Source organism: Macaca mulatta, chromosome 11, assembly GCF_049350105.2.
Source record: "Macaca mulatta isolate MMU2019108-1 chromosome 11, T2T-MMU8v2.0, whole genome shotgun sequence".
Taxonomy (NCBI): domain Eukaryota; kingdom Metazoa; phylum Chordata; class Mammalia; order Primates; family Cercopithecidae; genus Macaca; species Macaca mulatta.
In genome coordinates, this window is record NC_133416.1 from 23,986,736 (window position 1) to 24,006,207 (window position 19,472).

At 36.0% G+C, this 19,472-nt stretch overlaps 1 protein-coding gene across 2 annotated transcripts in view; it reads right to left on the reverse strand.

Moving 5' to 3' along the window:
• The window catches only part of GYS2 (glycogen synthase 2), a 60,438-nt gene that overhangs the window by 10,411 nt on the left and 30,555 nt on the right, over positions 1-19,472 (reverse strand). For both annotated transcript variants that reach the window (XM_001098578.5, XM_015151250.3), the window contains exons 6-12: positions 17,289-17,406; positions 16,987-17,107; positions 14,512-14,618; positions 13,773-13,832; positions 13,216-13,294; positions 12,326-12,439; positions 652-778 (exon numbers count right to left, since the gene is read on the reverse strand). In XM_001098578.5, coding sequence (XP_001098578.2) covers positions 652-778; positions 12,326-12,439; positions 13,216-13,294; positions 13,773-13,832; positions 14,512-14,618; positions 16,987-17,107; positions 17,289-17,406 — 726 coding nt within the window. The remainder of the gene's footprint in view (positions 1-651; positions 779-12,325; positions 12,440-13,215; positions 13,295-13,772; positions 13,833-14,511; positions 14,619-16,986; positions 17,108-17,288; positions 17,407-19,472) is intronic.

The window sequence follows — 19,472 nt, forward strand, 5'->3', positions numbered from 1 at the left end:
TTAAAAAATAAAATAAAATAATGAAGGAGGGTGAAGAAGGAGGAGTTTCTGAATGGAATGATGTCATTGTTGACAATACTTACTGAATTGCTAGCCTCTCTTAGTACCTTTTATTTTGAGGCACACGAATGTGAAGAAGACTTTTCACTGTACACCTTTTTATATTTGTTTCCCTAACCATGTGACTGTGTTACCTATTATATATTAAATACATTCATTAAATTTTAAAAAGAATTATTCTAAAATAATTTTTAAAGGACAACATTGCCAGACTATTATTTATTATATTAATCCTACTTACAGTCAATTTCTCCTTCACACTAATAAATGGGGCAGATAGAGATGGCTAAATAACATACAACCTTTATAACACATTCCTTTTTCTTTGGAATTCAATGAGGCAATATCTCACATACCTTCTAAAATATGCCCAAACCGTGGTGTACTTATATAATCTTCATCCTTATTCTTAAGTAATCATCTACAAACCATAATTTGATCCCTGAGATGAATCCAATCAAAATTTTTTTAAAACTGAAGAATTGAAATCTCATTAGAAATTTAATATCAACTTTGAATATTATATATATGCACATAAAATAATATACTAACAAAATCCAAAACATTCCACATTCTATGCATGACACATACCTGGAGTATAACCCCAGGGTTCATAGTATGATGGAAATACTCCAAGGTGACAACCTCTGACGAACTCTTCATAGTCCATGGGTAGTAGGGGACTGGTGGAGGATAGAAATTCCGGGTGCAAAATCACCTAAAAAAGGAAAATTCTAATGAAAAAAAAGAAAAAGAAGCAAGAAAAGTGAAAAATCTCCTACAATTAGGTTATTTCAGTACTGTACTATAGAATCCTTATGTTCTAGATTCAGAAAGAAAAAAGAGATAAGACAAAAGAAAAAGAAAAAAGTCTTGGTGGTTTGTTCTCCTCTCTCCATTTTTAAAAAGTGTCTATGCTGCATATTTAACTTTCCCTCAGGTTCCAAGGCTTAGATTGAAGGATAAGGAGTTAGAGTGCTCATTTTTGTTCACACACTAAGCTACATTCTCCAGTCCAGCTTTGACATGCAATAAACATTATATTTGGTTTTCTAATTGCTCTTGTCTTTTTACCAATTTGTTCCCAACTCAAGCAGGGAAGAGGGAGCTACATAACAGACCATTCTTACATGCCTTAAGCATGAGTTGTTCAAGCGAAATGGAATTAAGGGACAGGGAAGATGTTCTAGGAATGCCATCTAGATTAAATCATGCTGCAGGACTTCATGCAAACCACCATCCTCTCTCACCTAGAGGCCATCACCTCCTAACATACTTGCCTGCCTCTTTCTGTTCCACTGGGGTCTCTATTCAACACAACTAGATTGATCCTTTAAAAATGTCAGTCATTCCCTTGCTCAAAGTTTTTCAGTGGCTTCCCATTTCACTCAGAGTAAAAGCCAAAGTGTTTACCATGGCTTCTAAGCAGTAGTGTGCTGGTAAATATTTAAGAACTGAGACAGTGAAGTATAAATATATATTAGTACATAAATTTGTTGTAATTTTTATCGAGATGAATAATGTATATACAGTTACCAAACAATGAAAGATGTTATAACATGTAGATGCTTAAAGCAACTTTATTCATAATTGCCAAAACTTGGAAGCAACACAAATGTCCTTCAGTAGGTGAATGAATAAATAAATTGTGGTACATCCAGACAATGGAATATTATTTAGTGCTAAAAAGAAATGAGCTATCAAGCCATGAAAACAAATAGAGGAAACGTAAATGCATACTACTAAGTGAAAGAAGTTCATCTGAAAAGGCTACCTGATATATGATTTCAACTGTGTGACAATCTGGAAAAAGTAAAACTATGGAACCAGTAAAAAGATTAGTGGTTTCCAGGGGTCAGGGGTGAGGGAGGGATGAATAGGTAGAGTATAGACAATTTTTAGGGCAGCGAAACTATTCTGTATCATACTATGATGATGAATACATTTGTCAAAACCCATAGAATGTATAACACCAAGAGTGAACCCTAATGTAATCTATGGAACTTGGGTGGTAATTATGTGTCAATGTAGGTTCATCTGTTGGAACAGATATACCACTTTGGGGGATGCTGATAAGGGGGGAGTCTGTGCATGTGAAGGGGCAGAGAGCAAATGGACACTGTACTTTCTGTTCAATTTTGCTCTGAACCTAAAACTGTTCTAAAAAGCAAACTCTATCAAAAGTGGATATATACAAAACTCCTTATTGTGAATTCTATGTAGTCAATTAATTCTCACAATTTACTATTTTTGTTTTTCCAAAATTTTGTATTCGTAACCAATTTATGGTTTCAATTGATGGCTGATTGTAGCTCTGACATAAATGTTGATTGATTTCGTTTGTTAATGAGTAGAAGGAGCTGAAATAACAGAGACATTTGTTGGAACTTCACGAGTTCGTCAATAATGCAAGTGACTTCTTTGCTGGGTCAGATAGTAGTTTTTGAACACGGACAAAATTTTTTTTTTTGCCACTCACAATGTACAGGCTACAGATCCAGAAATCAATACGCAGTAAATGAAGCCATGATTTGTAGTGTTTGCCTATTTTCATTCTAAAAATATTCCCACTGCCACCAAGGCCATTTTTAAGCTATCAATATGATGTTGCTGAATTCAGAGACAGGGAAAGCAGTAGCACATCATTATAAAGCATTTGCACCACAAAGATCTGACAGACATAAAGAGTCTCAAGTGCATAGGTCACAGTAACATGCAGTAAATAATTAAGATATGAGGAATTTTGAGCATTACCTTTCATTTAATATAGTTGACTTATTTTCAAATTTATATAATTTAATTTTAGCAATAGCTGTATTTAAAACTGGCTCACAAAGTTTCTGAACATTTAACTATTGGCTCTTGTGCACTTGTATGAGCCAGTTCTGGGCCCACACTGGAAAGGCAGAAACAAGAGCATGGACATTCTGTACTTTCTATTCAATTTTGTTGTGAACCTAAAACTGCTCTAAAAATAAAGTCTATTAAAATGTACACATTTTTAATAGATTCACATTCCTTTTTGTGAATTCTATATAGCCAATTAATTTGCACAATGTGCTATTTTGCCTAGTAAGTTTGTGTGTGTGTGTGTGTGTGTGTGTGTGTGTGTGTGTGTGTGTGTGTGTTTTGGCACGTATTTTGCCCAACATGCTATTTTATCCTTCTGGTTCCTACTATTCTCTCCATCTCTCAATTCAGTGACATCACATTGGTAGCTTGACAATGGCCTTGGTGGCAGGGAGAGTTTTCATAGAATGAAAATAGGCAAATACTACAAATCATGGCTTGATTTACTGTGTATTGATCTCTGGACTCAAGAAAGTAATGGAAAAATATTAATAGTTCAGGTTTAGCCTTAAAATGTGTTGTATCTGTAACCATTACATTGTGACACAAAATATTACTAATGATGACAGCATGGCTATAATTGGAAAGTTGTGACTGGAATAGCTATTTAAGTTGCTAACCGTGTGAATGAATTGTCCTATTTCTCCCACTTACTACAGTTATCACTGAGCTATTATTAGATTATCTCTCAGCCTCACCCATACCTAAGGGGTTATTGAAAATAAGTGACATCTGATATAAAAGTATTGGGAATCCCACGTTTACAGAAAGTTCCAAGTACAATATGAATTCATGTATTTTCAGAACCATTCATAAACTGCTGACTTGATGCCCAGCATTCCCACGTACTTAATGTGTATTTCCCACAAACAAGAGCATTCTTACATAATCTTACAAAAACATAAAAGTCAGGAAATTAATGTTGATACATCACTACCATATAATCCTTAAACCCCATTTAAGTTTTCTGATGATTAAAATAGTGATTTTTAAACCAAAGCATCCAGTTCAGAATTACATATTGCATTTAGTTGTCACATCCCTCTAGAGTCCTTTAATCTGGAAGAGTTCATGGGCTTTTTTTGCTTTCCTGACTTTGATATTTTTGAAGACTATAATCTATTTATTTTGATGTATGTCCCTCAATGTGGGTTTGTCTTATGCTTGTTCATAATTAGATTTAGTTTACACATCTTTGGCAGATATATCACAGAAGTGGTGCTGTGTTCTTTTCATTGCATTTTAATCAGGTGGTAAAGGTTTTCTATTTTTTTCATTAATGATGATGTTTATTTTGATCTCTTGACTAAGGCCAAGCCTTTTTGGCTTCTCCGCTGTAAAGTTATTCTTTTTTCTCTTTGTTATTAACAAGTATTGGGGCAGTTATTTTGAGGTTGTGTAAATATCTCGTTCCCAATTAAACTTTTAATTAATATTTTTATTGGACTGCTGGTTCCTTATGTCATTCAATGCATCCTAATTCCTTACTATCTTTATTTATTTTGACACTCAAATTGTCCGTGATTTGGCCAGTGGGATCTCCTTCAAGTTTGTTTCTGTATATATTTAACAAGTCTTCATTGTTCCTTGAGCATTTCTTTGATTTTTGACACAAGAAGTTTCAGGCTCATCTTGTACTTTACCTGTCACAGTTCTAGAATCAGCCAATTCTAAAGGCAGCTCTGGTTCCCTTTAGTAGCAAATGGTATTTAGCAATCAAGACCTGGCTACCAGGTGTGCTCACTGTCATTGGCCTATTACTTCCCCCAAGTGCTCTGAGTAGACAGAGATAAATCTCACACACACACACACACACACACACACACACGGTTTTTGCTACCTTTAATTTGCTATATATTGGGTCAATCTTCTTCTGTGTAACTAATCTTTCTCCACACACTCCCTCACATGCACGGATGCCCTCTTCTCTCCACTCTGGCTCTGACATTGCTTTAGGCTGCTCCTTTTTGTGTAGACATTTCTCAAACTGCTTGGACTCTGATGCCTTTCTCTGGACTTCCACAGTACTCTCCCTGTTCTAGTGCAGATACCTACCTTGTGTTGCCCACCAAATGGCTTTAGAACTGAATTGTTCTGGAAGGAAAAGGAAAGATAAAGAAAAAGAAGACAGGCCAGGTGCCGTGGCTCACTCCTGTAAGTAATCCCAGCACTTTGGGAGGCCGAGGCAGGTAGATGACCTGACGTCAGGAGTTCGAGACCAGCCTGGCCAACATGATGAAACCCCATCTCTACTAAAAGTACAAAAATCAGCTGGGCGTGGTGGCGGGCACCTGTAGTCCCAACTACTCGGGAGGCTGGGGCAGGAGAATCGCCTAGAACCTGGGAGGCGGAGGTCGCAGTGAGCAGAGATCTCTCCACTGCACTCCAGCCTGGGTGACAGAGCAAGACTCCATTTCAAAAAAAAAAAAAAAGAGAGAGAGAGAAAGAAGACAAACTAGTTTTACACAAGCACACTACACTTCTCGTGTTTATTCATGAAATAATAAGTACACATTCTTCAGAAGAGATTACTTTGAAGAAAAACCCTAACTTGGATATGTAACAATTATCATTATATTTGTAGAACATTTTATATATTTTAAATATACATATTACCTCATTTAATCTTAGTGACATTGTGCAATTGGTAAAGAAGACATAAAGAGGGCCATTGCATTATCAATTTTAAATTGATTTTTGTCACTTTATAATCTTATATACCAAGGATTAAAGTGGAGAGTTTTACCCCTTGGATCCTCAAGGACATTACAAACATTAATTATATCTCAGCAGATCCATAAGTAGGAGAGAAGTTAAACTTAAGAAGAAATAAAATAAGATATGCAAACCGCAGTACTTAAGAATTCAATCACAGAAATTACAAAATGGCAAAGTAACAGTGAACACAGTATTTTCACTCATAGAACATGATTTGAGTTCCTATTATGTGCAAAGTACCTCACTATAAAAAAAAGACAAAAGACAAAGATACTGTATTTGGGCAATCATCAGATTGGCAACCCATTGTACTCTCTCGGCAAAGAACAAGAAAGGGGGATTTGAAAAGCATTGTGTCTGCTTTAGCGTTTCCAAGCTTAGGAAAAGTTGCACTCTCCAAAGTCCATTTTGAAACATGAAAACACCACAGTTCATTTGTTTTGCTCCCAGCCAAACAGAATGACAGCACAACTAAAATAAGAAAACAGCTGCTCTGGCCCTAAACCAGCCAATTGCAGAAGCCCAGGGATGAGGAAGATATATTAGAAGTCAGCTGAAGGTTATAAAGAGGATTAAATGAGATCCTGTATACAAAAGCCCCAAGGAAAACTCCTGGCTCACAGAAGGCCCTACTTAGATCAGTAGGAAAAACAAAACAGAAACAGAGACAAAGACTTGTCTGACTCTTTATTCCAGGACAGAAGTAAGGTCTCAGGAAGTTAGTTTATTTTTACACTGTGGCAGCCCACAGTCAAGACATGAAATCTTCAGCCTGGGCTTTCCTCACCATACCACATAGCTAAGGCAAAATGATAAATAAATTCGAATTCAAAATCATCTGCAATGTTTGCTGAATCAAATATGACATTCATATCAAAAACTTATCAATGTACTCAGAGAGTTTAGAGCCACTCTATAGAGTTCTTTAAGTAAGCAAGTGATTAAACAGTTACTTAAATCAGCTCAGGCCTAAGTTATTGCCAAAGTTTTAAAGGATTGTTAATAAAATATAATACCTAATTCTGAATTGATGGGAATTTTTCTCAGTGCTTTGAGTATATAGTAAATGTCAGGAAGGAGCTGTACATTTATTTTGTGTGTATCTGTGGCTGCCTTATGATAATAATAAATGAATATCTCAAAATATTCATGAGTTTAACTGTATAGACATAAATTACAAGCCAAACTTTCATCTCCACTCACCCTATGAAAGTCACGTGCTTTGATATCTCTGTGCCTTCTCCTCAACTTTTTTTCTCTGCCTGGTGAGTCCTCTTTCCTGTTATTTACATGATGAATTCCTGATCATTAATCAAGATCTAGCTAACCTGTCATCTCCTTTATAAAACGTCTTACCAAATCCTGCAGGAGAAGATAAATCCGCTTTTTTCAACTCTCACCAAACTCTATTCACATCTCTCTTCTAAAAATAATGAGTTCCCATCATGTGTCAGATACTGGGCTAAGAACTAAAAGAAGAGAATACTTATTATGTATTGACTATGTGTCAAGCTGTTAAATGAAGTACCTATTTATGAATTATTTTTGAGATGGGGTCCCACTCTGTCACTCAGGCTAGAGTGCAGTGGCACATTCATAGTTCATTGCACCCTCGAACTCCTGGCCTCAAGTGATCCCCCCCCCCCACCTCAGCCTTCTGAGTAACTGGGATCATAGACAGGAGCCACTGCACTTGGCCTATGTCTAATTTAATCCTTACAGTTCTATGAGTATGGGGTTATTTTATCACCATTCACAGATGAGAAGACTGAGGTACAGACAGATTTGTGAATTTACAAAATTGGTAAGTGTCAGGGATTTACATATTGTCTTCATGGACTTAGTCTGCTGCATTCTTTATAGATCTGCCAGCCCTGGAAATACAGCTCAGCTTTCTTTCTGGAGGTCTTAGCCCCAGGAATCTTGACTGACAGCACCAATTGCAACAGCTGCTCCTAACTTACAGGACTGGCAGAAAGAGTACCAGTGTAAAGTCATTTCTGCCCAACAGGTGCCTTTAATGGGCAATTTTTGTTTGGGGAATCCCTATCCCTATTAATAGGAATCTGTATTCAGTTGCTCATAGAATCAGACACCTATCTGTCTGCCAATCTGAAACTATTTTGGTAAGTGGGAGGTACATATAAAGGTAAAACAGAATGGAAAGGTTGCTGAATACAGGAAAAAGTTGTATGTAGTAACATTAACACTAATATATTTAAAATAAGTTAACAGTAAACCAATTTATGCACACACAAAACACACACACATAAAACAGGCTTCTTTTGTATTAAGAAATGAAGCACTGTAAAATAGTTCTGAATTTGTGTTAGCTGTAGACTGCACTATTGAAAACTATTTTTCCTATATTTCTGTGTACATGTGTATGTATGTATTCCTTTCTTTCTTCCATTAACTGACAAGCCATGTTGAGGGGTTTTGGACCACCGCATTTCCCCTGTGTGAGGCACAAGTGCTGCTGTGTGTGTATATTTTTTGTATATTAGCCAATTTTTATCAATTCTTGTTTTTTATTAAATACATTGACTGTCCTTTCTAGGAAGGAAAGAAGGAAGGAAGGAAGGAAGGAAGGAAGGAAGGAAGGAAGGAAGGAAGGAAGGAAGGAAGGGAGGGAGGGAGGGAGGGAAGGAAAAAAGGAAGGGAGGGAGGGAGGGAGGGAGGGAGGAAGGGAGGAAGGACAGACTGAGGCATTTTTAAATCTGGGCTGCAGTCTGTGGCTCTTCCTACATCATCCTTCCTACCTGCTCTCTCTTCATGGGTATATTGACCTGCAAGACCTGCATCTCCCTGCCTGCACTTGCTTTCGACCCCTTGGTCCTTCACAGGGCTTTCCTTTAATTAGTCCTTTGCATATCTAACCTCACCTTGGCAACTGCTTCTCAGAGAACCTAAACAGAGACAATACATATGAGACATGATTGCTGCCTCAAATAACTGAGTTCTTCTAGAGAAATGAACACATAACATTTTTAAAAATACAATTTGTTGTAATAACTCATATAACTATAGTAGATAAAAGCTTCTCGAGAATGCAGATAAGGAAACAACTATTCCCGTCTGGAGTAGAGGAATGTGTGTTAGGGAAAGGGGCAAGGAAATAATGACTTTTAGGTTGGAGCCCAGAAGAACTGTTAGAATGACAGGTAAGAGTATTTCAGAAAGAGATGATAACATCAGGAAGGACACAGAGGTATGAAAGTGTTATGTATGCTTAGGAAATAAGGTATTTTTCCATTCCTGGAAAATTGTTTCACTGAGGCAAAACACTTTTAAAACACAGATCAGCAAGGCATTCTTCATTTAGAGCTTCCAATTTCAAGGAACTTTCCAGTCTCAGTCTTCCCAAGAGCAAGGGAAGCATAAACTATTGCCAGCTGCATGACCCATCCCTCCTTTTCCCACTTTCCTTCATCCCTCCCTTCTATCTGCATGTATTGTATGTAACATGTGCCAGGCAGCAGACAGATCCTCAGAAAAAGATATATAGATTTAGATAAAAGTGTGACACAAAATGTTCTGAGAAAAATAGAAATCTACCGGGAAATAAAAGGCTTTCCGTGCCCCTACTATTTCCTTTCCAGGAGACAGAGAGAGAGAGAGAGGGAGAGAGAGACAGAGAGAGACAGAGAGCGACCAGCCTAGGTTAAACTATATGAGAATGAGGCCTAGTTAGTACTGACATCCTCTGCAATGAAGTATAATACTAAAAAGTGGTATTATAATACTAAATTGTGGATATAATACTAAAAAGTCTAAGGGATAGGTTTTTCTATCTCTTAGAAATTATTTCTATCCCTCAGTATTATTTTTACCTTGATGGATACATTCCTGCATTCCCAGGGATGTAGCTCACTGATTGTAGGAGGTGTGCTAGGTGCATATATTTCAGAAATACAGAAACACAAATGAGAAAATAAAAACCACTTACAATGAAAGTGGCCCCATTGTCCTATAGAAATAATACTTATGGGTTTTTAAATAAACATAGAAATCGCCACTTCTGATCTTAAAACTTGAAATTTACATTTGTCTCATCTGAGTTCCTCCCTCAGGAAACTGATCCTCAGGTAAGGCACAGAAGCTCACCAGATCACCACATCCAGACAATGAGACGCCAGACCCCTCTTCCTCCTGATTGCTTCTTTATCCTTTCCTAATTCCTCTTTTACGTTCCTTCCCCGCTTGTGTAAACTCCCCAATTTTAGTCAGATGGGGAGATGAGTATGAGGCTGATCTCTCATTCTCCTAGGCTGCAGCACCCGTACAGGGCTTCTTCCCTGGCAGTACTCATTTTCTCAGTAACTGGCTTTCTGCCTCACGAGCAAGGGGACCCAGATCAAAAACCTGGCATCTCAGTAACAATGCTATGGCCTAGGGCCATCTATGTGCATATGGATATGTTTGATATAAATGTTTCACAGCATGGAACATTTTATAAACTGTTTGTGTTACTTAATACTGTATAATGAAGTCTTCCTACAATTAAGAAAATTTCTCCTACTTCAATTTCTGAAATATTTTTCTTTTTATTCTCTGCTCTTTCTTTCTTTCCCTCACTTTTCTTCCTCTAATTTTCTCTTAAATCTTGAAGTTTCCTTGGACTGACATTTTTCTCTACTCATTCAACCTAGTCTTTTTTATTTTTATTTTATGTTTTTTTGAGACAGAGTCTCACTCTGTCACCCATGCTGGAGGGCAGTGGCACAACTGCAGCCTCTACCTCCTGGGCTCAAGGAATCCTCCCACTTACGCCTCCCTAGTAGCTGGTACTACAGGCATGTATCACCACACCTGGCTAATTTCTTTGCATTTTTTTGTAGAGACAGGGTTTCACCATGTTGCCCAGGCTAGTCTTGAATTCCTGGGCTCAAGCGATCTACCTACCTCAACCTCCCAAAGTGCTGGAATTATATGTGTGAACCACTGTCCTGGCCCTCAACCTGGTTTTCAGTGTGTCAGGGTCATCATTCCATGATGTCCACTGCTGCCCATGCACCAATATCTCTCCTTCAAGATTGCCCTCATCAGCTCCAGGCCTATGTTTTCTCAGTGCCCATTAAACATCTCAAGTTGTATATCTGACATGTAACTCAAACTCAATTCATCAGAAACTGAACTCAGTTCATGACATGACCCTCAAACCAGTTTCTGCTAAAGACTTGTTTTGATTTTTAGGAAGCATTGGTTAAATACTGAAGCCAAGAGGCTATTATTCTTGAATTTTCCCTCTTTCTTACTCCCAGTATCCAACAGTCACTAAGGATGACCTTTTCTACATGCAACCATCTCTCCCATGGTTTTGTAAAAACATCAAAGGGAAAGAGGGTGAAGGCCAAATTTATTTGTCTGACTTTTTTAACATGGAGAAATATAAGAAATATTTATAGATAGCAAGAGAAGAAGCTAGTGATAACGATGAAATGTACAATAGAACAGAAGGTAAAAAGATAAGGCAAGTTTCCTAAGAATGTGCGTATTGAAATCTTAGAATAGTTGTAAGAACCTGAAGGAAAAAATGTAAGGATGGTCAAAATCTATATTTGAGGCCAGCTTGGGAGGACACTGAAGGAGTTCATAATTCATTTAATTCTCAATTAGGTCACCTGCTAAAAACGAAAGAAAGAAAGGGGTGAAAGTGGGGTCATTTGAAAATATTTGTTGTGGCCATTTGATCTTGAACATTAGTGGATGGAGCTTAGTAGAGGTAAGCAATTATCTGTTTGCATGTTCATATTCGTCTTCTATATCCAGAACCATGCTTGGAATACAGCAGGCCCTCAGTAAATATCATATAGTTTAAGCTCCATGGTGGCAGAAACCAGGTCTTATTCATATAAATGTCCTCAGCAAGTAAAATTGTGCCTAGTCGTTGTAGAAACTCAAGCCAAAAGAATGAATTGCTCTATAGAAAATTATATAAAAACATTATCAGCCACATTCTCCGAAACTGGAAGCTTCTCATATTATCCCCTTAAGTTGAAGTTTATTAGAAAGAAACAAACACAATTCATGTTAATATCAACAATTCCTTCATTCAAATAATTCTTAGAATAATTGGTATCATTAAAAAGTAATTTCCTTATGCTTATTGGCAGTATTGCACAGTGGAAATAAATGCTAGAATTATAGCACAAAGCCATGAATATGCTTCAATTTTCAAGAATTATACGAAAATATTCATTATACTTTAGTTATCCGAGACAAGAAACTGAGCCACTTTTCCTTTAAAATACTTAAAATAAGGGCCGGGCGCGGTGGCTCAAGCCTGTAATCCCAGCACTTTGGGAGGCCGAGACGGGTGGATCACAAGGTCAGGAGATCGAGACCATCCTGGCTAACACAGTGAAACCCCGTCTCTACTAAAAAATACAAAAAACTAGCCGGGCGAGCTGGCGGGCGCCTGTGGTCCCAGCTACTCGGGAGGCTGAGGCAGGAGAATGGCGTGAACCCGGGAGGCGGAGCTTGCAGTGAGCTGAGATCAGGCCACTGCACTCCAGCCTGGGCGACAGAGGGAGACTCCGTCTCAAAAAAAAAAAAAGAAAAAAAAAAAAAAAAAAAAAAAAAACTTAAAATATTTCTTGTAGTTGTAAAAACAACTAAGAAAAGCTCCTAATAAATTCTCAGAAAATATATTTTATGTAAGTTTAAAGTTCCCCACATAAACAATTAGTTCTACCTTGACTCTGTCTGTGCGGTTGTTGAAAAGTCCGATCCGTCTAATGGTGCTGAGGATGGGGTCGGTGGAGTCATCAATCATGTTGTGCGTGGTCACTGGGGGCAATGACTGTCGCTGAAGTATGAGAGGGAAGGAAATGTCAATTGCAGAAAGAATTAATAAGGGTGACTAATTTCAACAATAAGTCATTGACATTTCATCCAACCTTCACACCTTCAGTCTTTTGAGATGGCACTAATGATGATGACTAAGTCTTGTGTGTCTTTCAAAGGAAGATATGGGTTGAAAAATCTCCTTTGCATACTATGAACACATGAAGCTTTTGCTTTCCCCCTGCAACTACTATATGAGAGACCTGGACTTCCTGACTGCTTCCAGGACTTATTTGGAATATAAAGGTGTCCTGAAGTCTTGACTTAAGATGAACTTTACTGATTTCTTTCAGCAAGGCTGTCCTCCAGTACCTGATTCTTCCCTATTATAACAAGCATTTTGATGCAAGTCTAACACATTTGTTTTATCTCTTTTGTAATAATTCCACTCGACTAAGAAATACTCTTTTCTCTAATGTGACTCAAATTCTATGTTTTGGAAATATTTAGGACTTTTTTGTAATTACTAAACTATACATGATTTTTATAATGAATATATTGATTCAAAAATAATTTTGTAAGTGAGTGGAAAGACAAATTTCATGAATTTTTTTAAGGAGTCCTTAAAACCACTAATGAAAAAATGTCCAAAGTAATCATTTAAGTGACTATGTAAGAATGTCTTTTTTAGCCTCAGGTCCAAAAATGTTCCAAATTAGCACATTCCAATAAATTAAAATACTGATTAGATAGAATTTTATAACTATGGGACACGGTAGGTGCTTTTTTCCTTATTACCTGAGTTGAAAAGATGGCTCTTTTCATAATTGTTAGATCATCTCGATCTAAAATATTGTTCATGTCAGGAATTTCTCCTCTGCAGGGAAAAAATGTTAATAACAAGAATAAAAACATCTGGCACTAATTCAGTGATTCCTAAGCATCAGATTATATATTATACATTTCATGTATTTTAATAAATAATGTTGATTATTCTATTAAGTAAATGTGTTCATATAGACTTAATATTTAAGTACATATTTAATACACATTGTCAATATATATTTTGAATTAAAATCTCATGAAGTCTCCCTCAGCTTCAGACTGACATATCAACCCTTAATGAGTTCATCATTGAATTAGAACTTGCCTAAATGTAACTGTGTTCTTATTTGTACAGCTGTTTACAAGTTTTGTCAAATGAAGGATGAAACACTGTTCACATGACATAACACACTTTCAAAGATTAATTCCTTTATATTTGGAACAAAATTAACACGTTATGATATCTAAATTGTTAAGTTTGAATCGTGAAGCCTTGAGTGATTGAAGTACAAAGCATTTCAAGCACCTACCTTAATAATGCATCATAGAGTTTTTTCCCAAACTTTTCCTTCACAGAATGTGCAATGTCCCTGTTTGAAACAGAAAGATTTATCATTTAAACAGTATGACAATGTTTAATCTTTATTTGTTATGATAATACTATTGTTTTGTTGACATTCTTTGATATTACATTCTTTGAAATTACAGGTATCTTTTTTATAGTCTCTTCTGTTATTTTGCTACTTGCCAATTCAGCTTAACTTGACATCTCCGGAGCTGAGGCAACAGAACACCATGGCCAGCACAAAGTGCTTAAATTTTTTTTTGCTTCATGATGATCGGAACAGGGTAGAGAGCAGAGAGGGGGAGTAGATAGATGCATAGATGTAACAAGACGGGAATTCATTGATCATTGTTGAATCTGAACTATGAGTATAGAGGGGGTCATATTACTAAGCTTTTTGCTTGACATGTTTTTAGAATTTCACACACAAAAAAAGCTAAAAAATGTTTGACTCATCTTTAAAGATTTCTACAGGGCCTTGTTCCTTCAATAGTAGCTCATTCCAAAATTTGTATAACACCTATAATGTTATAAGCATTATAATAATCTAAAATAGTAGCACGATGAAAAGAGAGTCAAGTATTATCTGTCTGTAATAATCTAAAGGAAAAAACAAAGTTCAAGGCGATACATGAGATATCATTCACTTAAAAGAAATCTTTTTACATTTATTGCTTGAGAACATTCACAGGACGTGAGATTACCACAGTTGTTTTCGCACTGCTTGTCCTTTCAGGGTTTCCACGTTGAAATTATTTGTCTTGGCAGGCATAATGAAAAACACCACCACTGTGACGTCACTTTTATGCATCTGATGAGGAATTAGTAAACACAACAGAGTCAACTATCAAAGATTTTTTAAAAGTATGATAGATTGAACTTACACATAGAAAAGTAGTGTTTTAAATACCAGTAGATAAAAGGAATAGTTATTATGATTCACAGACAAATTATATTCACCTTCCTGAGACTTTTTCAGAAATTTTAATTAAAATTAACATTTAATTAAACATTTAATTAAATTTTCAATTTTCAGTCAGTATTTGTCAATGAACAAATTGACTTTCAATCAGTATTTGTCAATTAACAGTTTGAAAATTCAAACAGATTATTTTCACACCTTTGACAATCTAGAATAGATAACAATTGCTATTGATAACACTGCGCTTTTCTGTGGTTAAAAAAATAGCATGAATGAGAGCTAATATTACAAGACCAAAATTAATTCTTTAAAATTTCAGATTGGAAATTTAATGAAGATTTAAGCTTTGGTAAAAGCTAAAATAATATTTAAATTTTTTTGCTTATTCACATTGATTGATGACAAATAGATTATTCACATTTTTCTGCTAAATGTCTTGATTCTCATGATGTTGTATTTTGGTTTTTAGCCCTAAAGTAAAGAAACAAGCACATGCTGAGCACTGTGCTGGGGTGCTTTAAATATACTACCAATAATCATGTATAATAGGCATTTCTCTCCTCATTTGATTAATGTCAAAAGAAAGGAATGAGAGGTTAAATATTTTGTCTGAGTTCCTACAACAGGTTAGTGCCAAAGCTGACATGTAAACTACTGGCTTAGCATCTCTCGAAAGGAAATGACTTATTAAGAAGCTATAAGAATGAAAGCATAAACTCACTTAAAATCATGCACCTCTAAGAAGTTTTATGTGTTCTGGAAATGACTGACTAGCTCCAAAGTGTGGGGCACTTTACCATCTGGTATGTAGCTTCGGCTCTCCGCGGCCTGACATTTTATTAGGGAAAGCTACTAAAGGCATACAATAGGAAACTCACCCTAGGACCAGCCAATGTGCTATCAAAGAATAAATGTACTATGTGGAAAGAGAATTCCTTCTTTTAACTTCTCCAAGTATTGCACTTATGTTTTATGTCTAGTATAATGGTAATCAGTCTTTTCTTCAAATCTATAAATAAAGTGAATATTTAATAATTATATAAATACATTTATTAATAATGTCCCTAAAGACTCTGCATATTTGATGTAGTTGTGAGTCCATTATAAAGCTTGTTGAATGAATATATACTAGGAAAATATGAAGTAAGATTATTTAAGAATAATCTTTTTAGCCTTCAGTTCTATTTTGCAGAGTTGGACTTTATTAATGAATTGCTTGCTTATTAATGTGACTTTAGTAAATTTTTTTAGCATATTTGGTATAATGTCTGCTCTAAAGCAAAAAATGTATGTCCGAGAAATAAAAATTTAACTCGAGTGTAGTAGAAAACTCAGGAAAGTTTAGATTTTCTCATTATCTCATTAAAATTGAAATTCTACACTCCTCTCCTGTGAATATTTTCCTATTACTTATTCTGTATTTTTATGTGATTGGGATTGGAATTGGAATATAAACCAATAGCTCCCATCAATACCTATGACATGGTACCATTTTTTTTTATAGTTGCTTCTATTTATGCATATTGTATTGCCCAGTTAGTTGAGAACCCACTTTGTATCCCACCTTCCTGAGTGAAAAAATGATTTCACATTGTTGGGAGTAAGAACCTTCTTTTTCCTCCTTCATGCTTTCATGTGATGTGACATCCACTAGTTCAACAGTTTAAGACTCTCAGTTGCAGGAAGGAGGTGTGGCTGGGGAGGTGAGTGAACCAAGTGTGTGTGTGTCTGCCCTGTTCTATAGAGAGTTAGAGATGTCTGGTTTGACTGCCAGCTATGTGGCACATGCTTCAGTTGGGGGAGGAGAGTGATGGTCAGAGCTTCCTATGATTAAATGGCTAAGAGTAATAACAAGGTTCAGTATTAGGATGCCTACTGCCATGTGCATAAGCCACATCTTCCATTATAGTCTTCAATGATTTTTTTGAAAATTAATAATTTGCTCTCCATCACTTGATTTCTCTATACTAATTTTTCAATTGATTACAAACTCCTGTGAGGTAAAAGGGATGTTATAATGACTTCTTAAAATATAGCATATATAATGGGATAAGCTTAGGCTTCTCCTAAAAAAAAAAGACAACATTATAGACAAATAGACAAGTCAACACTGTGGCAACTCCAATATGTAAACTGAAAGGCTGAAGCCATTTTTGGAATACTATTATCATTTATTCTCTTGAAAACTATTCTTCACTTCCCACAGAAGAAAGTTCTCCCTACAAGGGTGTTGTATCATGTCCTAAAGCTTTCTTACCCTCAGCAGGAAATTTAGCCTGGATAAGGATTCTAGGAAGATGTCAGCTCCTTTGTTTGAAAACTCATATCTCCCAGCAATGAAAAGGAACAAAGTCTTTTCAAGATCAAAGTCCAGATGACTAAAACAAAACAAAACAGTTTCAAATGAAATACAGCAATAGTAACAAAATGTACACAAGAATTCTGTTAATGTGCAAAGGGGGCTGGGAGAGATAAACATTTACTATTACAATTCTGTTTTCTCTCTACCAAAGATCCCTCATATCTGATCCTTCTTTTCTTTAATAAAGAAAATCATACCCATAGAAATGACCTCGAACAAAATCTTGGATTCTGGCCTTGTACATGGCATGTAGATTTTGAAACTCATGCACTGCTGAAAATTTCTTAACATTCAAGCCATTTGGAGTAACTACATCTAGAAAAGTAAAACAAAATTATTATTAAAATTCTCTTTTCAAAGAGGGTACATTGTAGAAATAAGTATCTTTAAAACTATAAAGCTAGATGTTTATTAACATTCTACTTTCTGACTACCATAAAAAGTAAAATTTATAAAACTTCCAGTTCATAAAAAGTTCATAAAAATTCACAACAAATTTTGTCTATTGATTGAAATAGGAAATCAGAAATGCCTGACCAAAATAACAATGAGGGACTGGTACAATGAAACAGGTTAATCAATAGCAATAATAATTGTTATTATAGTATTCATTTATTGATTATTTAATGCGCACCAGGTTTTGCTTTAAAGGCTTACAGTGTAACTCAATCTCTTCAACAAACCAAAGGAGTGAGTGCTCTTATCTGCATTTTCAGAGGTGGAAACTCAGGCACAGAGTTGTTCAAAGACCCTGTCCAAGAGCACACGGCTGGTAAGTCGAAGCAGAATCCATGCAGTCTGCCTCCACATAGTGTTTCCTTAACCCTGCACTAAACTGCCTCCTGCCATCTTGTTTTCCACACGTGTATGGGACACCTTTTGTACATTTGGAAAATTGGAAAAGGCAGCCTCTTACTTCTAATTTCCATTCTTATTTCTATTTCTTATTTCTAACACAACTGATGCATTCTTCCCAGGAGATTCTGTTGCTCAGGCAGGAAGACATTCTTGGTTTTCCAAATAGTGGTCTGTGACAAGAAACAGAGGGACCACTCATAGCATATGATGGAAACTACCTACTGAGTTGAATACATGATGTTAAATTAGTTAAATTAGTTTGATTAGTTAAAATTAATTAGTTCATATAATAGAATATGAATAGGTTTTCTCTGGAAAAGAGATCTTTCCCTGGAAGCAACATTGGTCACTAATTTCTTGCTATTGTTCCCAAGTATAAGACAATGTCAATGTTACCCACATTTCTGATGTTAGGCAACACCAACACAAAGGAAAAACATTGACTAAAGGATGGTATTAGCTAGAGTTCATATTAAGGTATTAGCATGGGCTCAAAAATCAATAATTGCAACACTATTAATGATTATATTAAAGGGAAAATGACAAATTTTTTAAAGCAACACAGGATATTTAAGGCAAACGTTGTATTCAGTTTTGTATCTGTAATTAGTAGATTTATAATACTGCCTTCCCTCCAATATTTTAAAGAAAATACCACCTTTTCAACATCCTAAATTATTTTGAGTCAAATTTATGGCAAAAGCATAATGATACAGTAGTAAATATAAGCTTTTGCCAAAGATTATATAGTGATATTTTGAAAAATATCTGGTCCCATGCATGTTTTTGATCTAGTCAATTTGTCTCTTGCTCTGTAGTTGTGCCCTCAGCATTAAAAGTAATGGCTCTAGTTAAACTTTTATTTGGGGAGGACTTCAAGAAAAACCAAGGAATACGAAGTCATAGTTACTCTATGTGATCCTTTTTTTTTTTCAGAATGCTCTTGGGAGGGTTTATATATTTACTGATCTACTGAAAGTCCATTGACCTTCCTGAGCCACAAAATGTTCAGAGATTTCACAATTTCCATCAGAGCCACCACATGATTCTACTGCAAGTCTGAAGAAAACCAGATTGCAGTGTTTACAGTTTCTGGTAGAACTTCCAGGTAAAGCTAGTTTGTGGGCACTCAGTAATAGATGAGAACTTGGGGAAAATCTAGACAGTGATCCACACAGAGCAAGACTCCGTCTCAAAAAAAAAAAAGGTTGAAATCACTGCGGAGAACCTAGAGTTCTCTCTCTGTCTGTTTTTGCTTCTCATAGCAATTCAATGTAGTTTAATCTCTTTGCGTCCAGTGCAACAGAATAGAAAAATAAACACTACCAATAGCTCAAAGCTGGCATTCTATCATATGGCAGTGCATTCAGAGATTCGTTTGAATGGGAGCATTCTGATTGGCCCAGCTTATGTAAGATGTCTTCTTTGGGGCCAATCAGCTGTGGCCGGATGACAGGGCTATGTCTTATGAGTGTAAGTTCTTCACATTGCAAGCGCTGGTTGGGTCTGCAGATAGTTCCTAG